Source organism: Typopeltis vanoorti, chromosome 2 (genome assembly GCF_054136105.1).
Source record: "Typopeltis vanoorti isolate ZY-2024b chromosome 2, IOZ_Tvanoo_1.0, whole genome shotgun sequence".
Classification (NCBI taxonomy): Eukaryota; Metazoa; Arthropoda; class Arachnida; order Uropygi; family Thelyphonidae; genus Typopeltis; species Typopeltis vanoorti.
Window position 1 is genome coordinate 134335427 of NC_143550.1, and position 13658 is coordinate 134349084.

The 13658-nt window shown below is 34.7% G+C and overlaps 1 protein-coding gene across 1 annotated transcript in view; it reads left to right on the top strand.

The window, feature by feature from the left end:
* LRP1 (LDL receptor protein 1) overlaps positions 1-13658 on the top strand; it is a 1646373-nt gene that overhangs the window by 931619 nt on the left and 701096 nt on the right. Inside the window, exon 57 of the mRNA XM_090402369.1 lies at positions 4002-4130. Within this exon, the coding sequence (XP_090258495.1) occupies positions 4002-4130 (129 nt within the window). The remainder of the gene's footprint in view (positions 1-4001; positions 4131-13658) is intronic.

Consider the following 13658-nt stretch of genomic DNA (forward strand, 5'->3'; position numbering starts at 1 on the left):
CACAGGATAGCATTAAAGCAAAGATCCAAGCCCCATTTCAATCATGGGGAAACAAGGATGCAGAGGTTAGCTTATCCCATAATATGCCATCTGTTGAATGTCTACATCAGGGGTGTTCAACCCGTCGATCGCAGAGCGATTTTTGGTCGATCTCTTGTGTATTCCTCCTTACTTATAAATTTAATTAAAACTGAAAACATAATAATTTATTTATCACTATTTTGTATTATTTTTACTTCACTTTAAATGTATTGCTATTTGTTTATTTATTTTTTGTTAAAATTGTAATTTTCACAAATATTTGTAATAATCAGTAATTTTCTTATAAGTCCGGGTAAATGAATTAATTTGGATCAGTGAAAGTCAAACAGCGAGCTGAGTGAATATGATTATAAGCAAAGTGTAAAAACTCAATTGTAGCTTAAATATTAAATATTTCAAAGCACGTTACATCGATTTTTTACTTAGGTTAAGTCCCATGTGAATATTGTAAAAAAAAAAAAATTTGTTTGTCTTGGTATAGTTTGTATTAGATGTTTTTGTAAATAACTCTTTTGAAGCTAACTGTATATACTGCTTTAATAAGAATATGTTAGAGTGTTAAAAACAAAGGTAATATTTTGGTCGCCGAAGCTATACATGGCGTCATTAGAAAGATTGTTATTGAAACTTGTAGTATGAGAAAGGCTTGCAGGTTCTAAGTGTAAACATCTCCGAAGTCAGTCAGAAAGAGTTCAAACAATTTTCCAATGGCCGGCAATTCCGCAGTCAAAAGAAAGCGGAGGAGAACAAAAGGCATGCCGAACTTGAAACTTAAGATGAAAGACTCATACCGATTCTTTGGAGGTTGCCAAACTTCATGTGTGGCCTCAGAGGAGGCCTAATTAAAAGGGACTGAAGCAAGCAAAAGGGGGTCCCAGTTCCAGAATTGCTGTAAGAGAGGAGGCCGCCCGGTCTAGAGTCAATGTCAGAGAGATTGCCAGGATCCATGTTGCTTGAGAGAGGAGTTTGCCGCTTCCAGAATGGAGCTTCTCAGTTCGAGTCGGCGCTAGAGAGAGAGAGAGAGACTACTTCTAGGCCGCAGACAAGGTTTCAAATTGCCGAAAGGAAGAGTTCCAATTGCCGGAGAAAAGTTTCCAGGCCAGGTTAATGTCAGACCTTCACCAGTGTGTTACATTTTCATTACAATTTGATGAATCAAACGACTTCACTGATATTGCTCAGTTTATGTATTTATTTGCATTGTATTTCAAGATTATTCAAGTAAAGAAGAACTTTTGAAAATTTTACCGTTATTGGGAAGGACTAGGGGAGAAGACATTTTTTTCGGCATTTGATGAATTTGTGAAACAACACAAACTTCCGCTTTTTAAACTTGTGTCTATTACTACTGATGGTGCTCCTGTAATGATAGGTAATAAATCAGGCTTCATTACGTTATGTAAAAATGATGACAAATATCCAGATTTTTTAACGTACCACTGTATCATTCACCAACAAGTACTGTGTAGTAAAAGATTAAATACAAAAAGATGTTTTGGATATTACATTTAAAATTGTAAATTCTGTTCGAGGAAAAGCTCTGCAATGGCGGGTATTTAAATTACAAGCAGATGATAGGGAACTTCTGTTGTACGATAATGTTCGCTGGCTCAGCAGAAGTCAATTTTTAAAAAGATTTCTTGTATTAATTAATGATATAAAAAATTTTCTTGATGAAAAAGGAGATATTTATCCACAATTGAGTGATAAAAGATGGTTGTTACACTCATCATTTTTAGTCGATTTCTATACGAAATAAGCAATTTAAATTTAGAGTTCAAGGTAGAGATAAAAATTTAATTGACATGTTAAGTTCATTAAAAACTTTCCAACAATACTTACTTTTATTAAAGAAAAATATAAATGACTGCGAATTTACACATCTCCCATATTTATTAAATTTTTTGAACAAAATCATGAAATGCTTTGCTGTAATTTAAAAGAATTTATTCATGAAATAGAATTAGTTGAGGAAGAAATAAATTCAAGATTTAAAGATTTTAATAAAACTGAAATGATTGTATCTTTTATCAATAATCCATTTCAAGAAAACTTGAACATCACAGAAATTTCAAATAAAATTAGTGGGCTGTTTGATATAAACCGAGCTGAAGTAGAACTTGAGATAATAAACATTCAGAATAGTTTACATTTAAAATCAATAAAGAATGAAGTCATTTGGAAGCATGCACATGAAAAATTCCAAATATTAACTGATATTGCATGAAAAATTCTGTCGTGTTTTGGATCAACATACTTGGCAGAATTCGCTTTTTCAAATATGACCATCATAAAAAATCAATTAAGAAACCAAATTACAAATGATCATGTGGATGATTGTCTTCGATTTGCCATTTCTTCATATCAATTTGACTATGAAAATATCGAGGTCCAAACAATGCCAAATTTCACATTAACTTTTTTTTTTTTAAATCAACCAGCATTTCCTGTTTCTTGTGAGTTTGTAATCAATCTGTTGTTTTTTCTAACTTTGGTTTTCCAAAATAGAGAAATAAATATTTTATTCTTATATATTTGGTTTTTTATTTGTTGTATTAAAATAATTAAAAGTGATAAATAAATTTTTAAATACACAAATAAAGTTTTGAGTTGTTTATTTGTGCGTAATCAGATATCAGGTTACGGGAACGTGATCTATATAAAAGAGTAGATCACCTAATAACTTATATATAAGAGAGTAGATTGCGGAATAACTTTTTATAGAAAAGTAGCTTGTGTAGTAAAAAAGGTTGACCACCACTGGTCTACATTATTGCTGGCAGATTAAATGAAAAATATGTAATATCCCAATAGCAAACATCATGAAATAGAGATACAAATAATAAACTATACCACTTAAAGCCTGAAATTAACCTTTGCATACTAGGATTTCTGGAGGGGAAGTTCTTCTTTTCATTATTTTATTCAAGTTTAAATGTAAAAGCACTATAAATTTAGTGCTTTTACCGGTCTGCCTGGGCCTCGTGTTCAGTCAGATTTTACCAGACTCTGCTTATTTATCTAAGTGTTTATATTGTGTGCCTCCATAGTGCAATTGAAAGAATGATTGTATGTTGCACCCTTCAATTGGAAAAGGCCTGAGATCGATTCTCATCATGACAGGAGGAATCTTTATATGTTTTTTTTTTTTTTTTTTTTTTTTTTTTATTTTTTTTTTTTATTAAAGGAGTTATAAGAGCTGATACAGAGGTAGAGGAATTTGTTCTCCCAGAAACTTGGGTTTTTTCAGCCTACATACAGACAAATCAACCTTCAGAACACATGCAATTTACAGGCAAAAAATACTAGTGGTGATAGTGAACAGTAGATGGCATTGGTGTAGATGATGATAGTAGTAGTAGTGGTTCAATGCAGTTGGTGGATGAAGTGGTGGAGATTGAAAGTTGTAGATTACGTGTTCTCCCTTGATGAGTCTTTGGACTCCTTGTAGGTGTCACAAAATAATAAGAATAATAATAACTATTCTTGCAAGATTCTAATTTGTTTAAATGTATATAATTATATTTTAAATTAGTTTTATCCAAACTGTATAAAATTTTATAAAAATTTTTGAATTTTCTTATGTGCATATGGAAATATATCATCTTGTCTTTTACAATATATTAATACATTTACTGTATAATTTGAACCATTCACATAGCACATAATAGTTATTGTTGCTCATACTCCATTAAAGTTAAACAACAACCATTCTCATACAGATGTGATAGATTTTCCCTCCTGGAAACTCAAGTTTTTTTTTTGTCTTGCAAACGAAGCTAATCAGTCATAAGAACATGTACACGCAGCTAATAAACATAATACATTATCCTCCTACTCTTAGCAACTTCTTATTGTTGAAATAAGCATCTATTGTTAGTTATTCCTATTTCATCAATGAAATTGGTATTTGGAAATTTCAATTCGAATTCATAATGATAAATTATCCACTTTAACAGTTCATAATACATCTATCCAAGTGTGTCCTGATGGTCAGTTTGAATGTGAAAATGGAGTATGCATTAATGAAGACATGCTGTGTAATGGAGAAAATGACTGCGGAGATTTTTCAGATGAAACAAAATGTAGTAAGTATTTGTTCATTCATTGAAAATTACATTTTTAATATCATCGCTTCTCAGAATAATATTAATACAGTGGATTTGTGATTTTACTCAGACACATTTTGCATTAGGGAGTGCATAAGGGTCAAAGCTATATAACTGAGAGGAGACCTCCACATAGCCTTCAAAGGAATGCAGAGAACCGACCAGGGCTTCTGACCTGATGTCCAATCCTCACCTACTCGTGGTGCACCCTGTTAGGTATATACCTGGATACCGAATGGACGAGGATGGACTGGCAATTTGGGATTTAGATGACTAAATTGTATTCTTATTGGCTTAAATCAAAATGCAAAATGATGGTACAACATGACAAAATTACATGCCGGCTGGGGCGTCACCTAGTTAAACAAGGCCCCCATTTTTATTTGCCATGGAACCAGGGCGAACAACGAAAAGTCAGCTACTCGAACAAATCTGAAAACACACCCCCAACTCAACATTGCCAGAGTTAAAGATCGGTACTATCAACATAAGAAGCCTGAATGGCAAAGAAATGGAGCTAGCGGAGGAATTAGATAAGTACCAGATCAACATAATAGGAGTGACTGAAACAAAAAAGACAAAAACTGGTGAGATCTTTCTGAGCAATAAATACAAAATGTTATATTCAGGCAATGACAATCAAGGAAAAGAAGGAGTAGCAATAGTATTCAACAGAAAATACCAGGCTCATCTTCTTGAATGGCAGGCAGTGTCAAGTAGAGTGATTTGGGCAAAATATGAGAATGGGTAACTGGACAATGAGACTTATTTGTGCCTATGGTCCCACAGAAGGCTCTACTAAGGTAGAAGTGGAGGTTTTTTTTTTTTTTTTTTTTTTTGAGGCTTTAGAGAAAGCAGCTGACACAATGAAAAAGGAAAAGTTGGTCCTTGTTGGGGATCTAAATAGCAGAATAGAAAATGATTGTCAGACATACAAAAATATTTTGGGAAAATTTGGAGAAAAGAGCAAAGCTAATAATAATGCCAAATACCTGTTGGATATCTGCTCAGAAATCCAACATAAAAATGTGTACAAATTCTCATCGAGAGAAGAGGCACGCAATAAGAAAAGTCTCATTGACTATGTTATTGTTGATAGTGATGTTTTCCCACTGGTGCAGGACACTAGTGTACAGAGGATTTGAAATTGGAAGTGATCAACATTCAGTCTTCAGCAGGATGAAATTGAATTTCATATTGAAAAGAAGAACATATGAGAAAGTATTAAAGAAAATAAAAGTTGAGCAGCTCTGAGATGTGAGCTGTAGACTAAAAGACAGAAATATTATTCACGAAAAAATGAAAGAATGAGCGCAGGAACCAAACCTTGGAGATTCAGTGGCAAGCCCTGAAGAAAACATTGATTGATTGATTCAGTCAGAGAGGCATGTGGTGAGGTTGTGTGCAAGGACAGAAAAAATCGGAATTCTATGGTGGATACAGGAAGTTAAAGAGGCAGTGAAGGAAAATAAGAAAGCATATCAAAAGTTCCTGGCAAATAAGTCAGCTTGTGCTCTTAGGAACTGTAGAGACAAATGTAAGAAAGCTAAACACTGTGTAAAACTGGCTAAACAAAAGTCGTGAGGACTTTGGCAAGAACATAGAAAATAAATATCAAGAAGGTGGCAAGATATTCTGGAGGTTGTTGAAGAAGCTCTGAAATGGAGAAAAGAGTGCTATAAAAGGAATTAGAGATGAAAACGGTGACATGAAAACAGGAGAATAAAATATCCTTGAAGTATGGAGTAATTACTTTGAAAAATTGCTAAATGAAACAAGCTGTGATAGCACAGTGGTAAAAAAACACTGACCAGTCATGCACTCAGAAATACATATACATACTTGAAGTAGAAAAAGCCATCAAAAGACTGAAATGTGGAAAGGCAGTAGGAGTGGATGATATTCGACCAGAAATGCTCAAATATGGAGGTATAAAAGTTGTACAGTGGCTGCACTGCAGTTCAGAAGGCCTGGACAGAGGGACGAATTACAGATGATTGGAGTAGAGCTCTCATAGTATCCATATATATATATATATATATATATAAAGGGAAATAAAACTGAATGTGAGAATTACAGAGGCATTTCATTACTGAGTGTTTCTGGCAAATTATATGCAAATATACTTAAGAAACATTTGAGAGCGATTGTGGAAGAGAAGCTTGGTGAACAACAAGATGGATTCAGGCTATAAGGGTCAGATTTTCCCTTTACGACAGATAGTTGAGAAATCATGGGAATATAACGAAGATCTGTATTTAAGTTTTGTTGATTTGGAAAAGGCATATGACAAGGTGCCAAAAGAGAAGCTATTCCAAACGCTACAGTTATATGGTATTAATAGGGCATTATATCAAGCAATACTTAGTCTTTATTTGAGTTGTAAGTCAGCAGTTAGAATTGAAGGAAGCACTCGAAGATGGTTTAATGTTAAATCTGGTGTCAGACAAGGATGTACATTATCCTCTCCCTTATTCATTATCTATGTGGATCACATTATGAATGAAAGTGGTATTAAACTTTATATCAAAATTGAAGGTGTTAATCTCAGCTCTTTGCTTTATGCAGATGATGTTATACTTCTAAATAAATCCACTACAAGTCTGCAAGATTCTTTGACTAAATTGAATAACTATTGTAATAGATATGGTATGAAGGTCAGCATTAAAAAGACAAAGACAACGAAAATAGTCAGAAACATTGAAAATATCAACTGCATTGTGAATGGAGAACTTATAGAACAAGTAAAACATTTCATCTATTTAGGCACGATTTTTAGTGAAGATGGTAAGTTAAATATGGAAATAGATAACAGAATCAACAAATGTGGTATGGTAGGAAGTCAACTGAATAAATTTATATGGAATAATAGAGAAATTAGCAAAAACACTAAATTAGCTGTATACAAGACAGTATTCAAGCCAATTTTAACTTATGGATCTGAGAGCTGGGTTAGAAGTAAAACACTTAAGGGCATGAACAGATTGCATCAATGGCAATATTATAGTAAAAAAGTAGGATATTAAGAAAGAACTTGATATTGTTCCATCATCCAGGAATGCATCAGAGCTAATCTCAGGTGGTATGGCCACGTAAGCAGAATGAGAGAGGAAAGATTAACAAAACAAGTGTTCTCTGCCAGGTCGGTAGGAAAAAGACCCAGAGGAAGACTATGATATAGGTGGATTGATACAGTAAAAAGTGCCTTTACAGATAGAAATATAAGATCCGATAATATTGGAGTCTTGACATTTAACAGACTGATTTGGAGGAAAATTGTAGATAGGAAGTTAGTGATGATGTAAATTTTTCATTTAGTACTATCATATCCAGTACACCCCTTGAGGATATACAGGGTGTTCGGGATAAATTTGACATATTTATAATTAATTATATTTTTCCGTAAGTTACATGTATTAACACACACTTCTCTTCATTTAAAAGTTTGGACCCTTCTTCATTCATATACAAGATGTCAGAAAGGATGGATAGCTGGAACCCACCTGAATCATGGAAGAGAATAACTTGTATCATGATGATTCGTGCCCGCCATCAAAATAAGGATATTACGACTGCTGCCCAATGCTCCCTGAATACAGTAAAAACAATCAGGCATGAACTAGAGACTTGCAATGGTGACTACGAGGATGTAGCAAGAAGAAAGATCCCTAGCAGACGATCTGATTGCGTTCGTACAGCAGAATTCCTCGCAAATCTGCAGGAACAGGTGTTGAAGAACCCTGGCATTGGAATTCGGGCTTTGTTCGTGGAGTTGCTAACTGTAGTCAAGCCCTGGATAACAAGGGTAGCCAATGGTAGGCCGTATGTATGGCAGCAGGATTCGGCCCCTTGCCACACCTCTGGGAAAAGTCAAAAATGGTTGTCTGAAAATTTCTACGACTTCACCAGTCCAAATGTTTGGCCTCCAAACTCCCCAGACCTTAACCCCATGGATTATTTTGTATGAGGCGCAGTTGAAAAAGACACCAATCGCACTTCCAGTAATACAAAAGCCCAGTTAATGGATAAAATTAAAACAGTTTTTGCGGCCCTTCCCAGGGAGACCATAGCATCAGCTTGTTCGAGGTTCCGAAGCAGAATTGAAGCTGTGATCGATGCTAATGGTGGTTATTTTGAGTAAATCTTGTTGATAGTATTGTAATTAACTCTGCCTGTAATGTTTTTTTGTCAATTCATTAAATTTAATAGATACAAAGAAGATTTTCTTTTTCCTTACGAAACTGTCAAATTTATCCCGAACACCCTGTATATATATATATCAGGAATTTGATGATGATGACATTTTGCATGATTTTAAAATAATGTGTCCTCATAATATGTCATGATAAATAAATATTATTATATTTTTAAAAATGAAAAGAATAAGGTATTTCTATCAGGAGTCATAAAAATGCTTACAAGATTGATAGCTAATTAATGAAATAAAAGATTGCAATAATAATTCGGTAGAGCTTCATTTGAATAGAATGGATCTAGATTTTGTAGAAGTTTGTTTAATTTTTTCTATTATCACCATATGTATTTCTTAATGTACAGATTTTTTTTCAGGTTTTTACTTTTCTGGTATATGCCAAGGAGAGCAAATGAAATTATTTACAACATGCTTTGGAAAATTAGTTCATGAGCATAGCTAGAATAATCATTATGGTGTTTGCTTCAGATTCAAGGACATATATTGGAAAAAGGAAATGGAATTTGGGGAGGAAATGGAATATATGGAACTTCTGAGTGATAATTGCCTCAAACTGCAGGTGATAAAAGGTACTCAGGATTTGAGTGTATTGGACCTGATGATAGTCTTAGAGAATTCGTCCATAACCAGCCCATCCATCTGGAGTACATATTTACTCTCTGGAGTACATATTTACTCCCGTTTACTCAGTTTATCAATCTTTTAACTTTTATAACAGTAATGGTTGGGTTGGATAAAGGGAATAGCAACAAGTGATACTGTTGTAAATTAAAAATACCAAGTATATTCTTGATACTGCTGGAGTTGACCAAGGAGTCTGACAGGAAACCACATGGAACTCAAAAATTTGAGAAAAAAGTGGTCAATGTGAAGCTGGTGAGATGAATACCAGGGTGGACAAAAAATAATATATTAACGAGCGGAATACAAGAGAAAGCATTTGACCAGCAGTGTGCAGAATAAGACTACTACTACTGTTTTTAAGTTGTACATTGACATTATAGGAAATGATTTAAGAGGAAATATCCAGTGGTCACCTGATGATGTAAAATTGGGTTGTGTGATAGTAATCAAGGAAATGAGAAAGTATTCAGCAGTGTGACAGCATGGACAGAAGATAATGGATTCCAGTTTAATGTGAGTGTAAAGCTGTGCACTTTTTATGTGAAAACATGGAACTGAACTACGGGAACATGAAGCTATAGATTTTGGGGTGTTGGTGGATAGGGAGAAGTTCAGAAGACATATTGCAAAGGTAGCTCATAGGATTGCTTAGTTATTAAAGAAGAATACTAATGAACACAGCTAAGGAAATTTCTATTCCTCTTTATAAGGCTCTAATATGACCATCTGGATAAGACTGGACAGGCCTGGTCACCTGGGATGAGATAATGATAGGAAAATTGATGCCTAGTAGAGGTTGAAAAAGTATTAAGGAAGATAAAGAAAGAAAATCCCCTAGTATAGGTGATTTGTCATTTAAATTAATTAGATTGTCTGGTAGGGATTAAAATGTTTGTGTAGCATATTTAGACTGATCTGTCGAAAGAATGTGATTCACCTGATGATTCAGCCAAAGGATTATAGATCCATTATATATAAAGAAGGCTCAAATCTTAAATTAGACATTAGAAATCTTTTGGGGCTAGAATATGTCAAAAAATGCTTATGAACACTTACTTGAAATGGTTTAAGAGAGAGTGATGATACAATGAGAGTGATGCTGGATTGCTGCTTGGGGTATGCACTAGACATTATACACTGCCATGTTCCAACATAAAGATATGCACAAGTTCATGTGGGAAGAAGACACGAGAAATAAGAAAACCCTTCTTGATGTTATTGTTGATAGTGATATTTTCATGATGGTTCAGGATACAAGAGTATACAGAGGATGTAAATTTGGAAATTATCATCATTTAGTTTTCAATGTGATATTATTTTTATCTTACTTAAAACTAAATGATGATAATTTCCAAATTTACATGTAAGAAAGTTTTTTTTTTAAAAAAAAAATTATAATTAAGCAGATTGTTCAGTTAATTTGATTTGATTTTTTTTATGGCACAATGACATCAAAGATCACACTGTGCTAGGACACAGGTTTACAGCAGTACATATGGTAAATGGTTAGTAGGACAATCATAAACATCCATGCTCTTGGTGGGATTCGAACCCACAGCCCCTTGACTGGAGAGTGTATATTCTCTCCAAGTGTTGGCCAACCAAGCCGGTATAAACTCAACTATACAAACATTATTCAAGAAAAAAAGTGAAAAGTTTGATAACAAGAACCAACCTTAGAGTTTGGTGGTAGACTCTGAAGTAAACATTGATTGTTTCATCTCCCAAAATTTCTCACAAATGTTGTGGCAAATTAATGCAACCATACTTGTTCAGGTTAGAAGAATGCTTCATAACCATTGCTGACTCTAAAAATAATCTTTCTGACCTGTAATGACTTCTGTAGCCATTGTTCATCTAATCCTTTGTGAAAGGGTGTCCGAAGTATGGTCTGCCAGTCCAGACTTGCCATAATAATGGTAGCAAATGTATTTCTTAAGGTCTCCAAAGTGGATGTTAACAGATCTTCCATTCTGGCCATATTAGTCTATGTCCCAGTCACAGGAATCTTCATAGACTCCAGGATATGGTAGAGGGTGGATTTTGTCCTTTGGCGAGCAGATCAGAGTTACTAATTTGTCTCATGCTGGAGAAGTTCTAGAAAATAGTGGGACAGGGAATCCCTGGAAACTGTATAAAGAAGTTGTGAGTAGGGGAGTGAGATGCAGGTTTTTTTCGTGCAGAGTTGTAAATGATTGGAATGCCTTGCCTGAAAGTGTGGTGTCTGCAGGGAGTCTGAATGTGTTCAAAGCATGGTATGATGAGCTGTGTGTGTGATAAAAGGACCTCCCAGATGAGTCTTTGACTCCATGAGGTATTGGGTAATAATAATAATAAATACTACATGCCCCTCCTACTTCATCCTCATCAAACACACAAGAACAAAACACCACTATTTCTATTCCCTAAGACAAAGGCATCTGAAAAGATAGCCGAAGTACTAATCAAATATAACCTTTGCACCTCATTCAAGCCACATGGCAAATTAGCATTTCTGATATGCTCTCCTAAGAACAAACTCCACCCTCTAGAATATCCTGGAGTTCCCTGTGACTATGACTTGTCCTACTATGGACAAACAGGAATATCTGTTAATATCTGCCTTTGAGAACATAAAGAAATGCATTTTCTACCATAATTATAGCAAATCTGGACTGGAAGATTACACTTTGGACACACTTTCATATATGATTAGATGGAAGAAAACCACTGTGCTATATAGAAGTCTTTGCAGGTCAGAAAGATTATTTTTTAGAGTTGGCTATGAAGAATTCTCTTATCCTTAATAAGTATGGCTGCATTCATTTCCCAAAAATTTAGGAGACTGTTATTCTGAGATCAATTCCTACACAGTTGTGATACTTCTTTTCTACAATATTAGAGGGTATCAAATTAGGACTTTAGATCTTGTCTGTTGTAATTTGAATTCTTTCACATACTAATTGTTCTTGTAAACTGTAACACTTTTTTTTTTTTCTGAAGATGCCGCTTTGAAATCCATTGAAATATAAGCCAATTAATAAACATCTTTTTATAACATAGTTCATTTATGTGTTATAAAACTGCTAATATAACTAATTATGAATAACATCCACCACCTAAACTTATGAATGACTACCAGAGGCAGATGGTTTATTATGGTATGTTTGCAATATGGAAGAATGATGAACAGTGTATTTTTCTACCCACAGGAGGGTGAAGACCTCTCCTATTGAGGGAGGTTTGGGTCTACTACTCCCATGGTGACCCAGTTCATATTGGGAGAGTCTATATATACTTGGGCGAATGAATGTATGAAGATGGAAGACAATCACAAACATCCATGCCTACGCGGGATTCGAACCCGCAGCCTCTTAGCTGGCAAGCGGATACGTTAACCACTTGGCCAACCAGGCTGGCATGGAAGAATATGGGAAGATATATATATGCCTTGGATAATCAGTAATAGACTAGGAAGAGAAGACAATGTCAAGAGATCTGTCTGCCTTATCTTCAGGAGATTTTATCGTTTACCCTTCTTGTACCCTTTTGGATATTACAGCATTACCTAACCCTGTTAGAGTTTGCAAAGCTCCATTAAGACAGGACAGGTATAACTATCAGTTGATGTTTTTATATCTGCAGAAACATGTCTCATGGCATACTTCTCTGTATATTACACCATGTTCCTTTGTTTACTTATGCTTGGGTGAATGATTAAAACAAGAACATAATTTCTTGTCAAGTATAATATACATTGCCAATTTTCTCTTTTTTGTAAAAATTCTAATACTTTTTTTAATATGTAAATCACATATTTGAGAGCTAGAAGTAATAGTTTTGGGGAATTCTTTTTGACAAAGAGGTAGATAGAAGAAAGAGTAGAAGTAAGTTTTTTGGAGAAATGTTTAACTGTGAACAGATGTTGGTGTTTTGTGCTGCTTGTGTTTTGACACTCTTAGTGAAAAGTGGAGGAATGATGGATCTAGTTCAGTGGTACACCTTTGAAAGTATCCTAGAATTGGCATTGGACAAAAACAGATTCTGAGAGAGAGAGAGAGAGCTAGAGAAAGAGATTGTCGATAATCTTGGGGGATTTTTGTTGCACCAACTCAGATGTGAAAATAGCATTCTAATGTTGGTAAATATGGGAATATGAGTGTCATCATCATCATCATCATCAAATTCCTGCCATGTACCCTCAAGGGGTGTACAGGATATGACAGTACTACATGAAAAAATTACATCATTACTAACTTCCTATCTACAATTTTCCTCCAAAACAGCCTGTTACTTGTCAAGACTCCAACATTATCAGATCTTATATTTCTATCGTCTAAGGCACTTTGTACGGTATCAATCCACCTATATCTTGGTCTTCCTCTGGGTCGTTTTCCTGCCAACCTGGCAGAGAACACTTGTTTTGCTAACCTTTCCTCTCCCATTCTATTTAGGTGACGATACCATCTGAGATTAGCTCGGCTAACGCATTCCTGGATGCTGACAATGTCAAGTTCTTTCCTAATATCCTCATTTTTAATATGATATTGCCATTGATGCCATCTGTTCACGCCTCTAATCTTTCTCAGGACTCTCATATCTGCGGTCTCTAGTCTTTGGTCAAGTGTTTTACTTCTGACCCAGCTCTCAGATCCATAAGTTAAAATTGGTTTGAACACAGTCTTGTATAC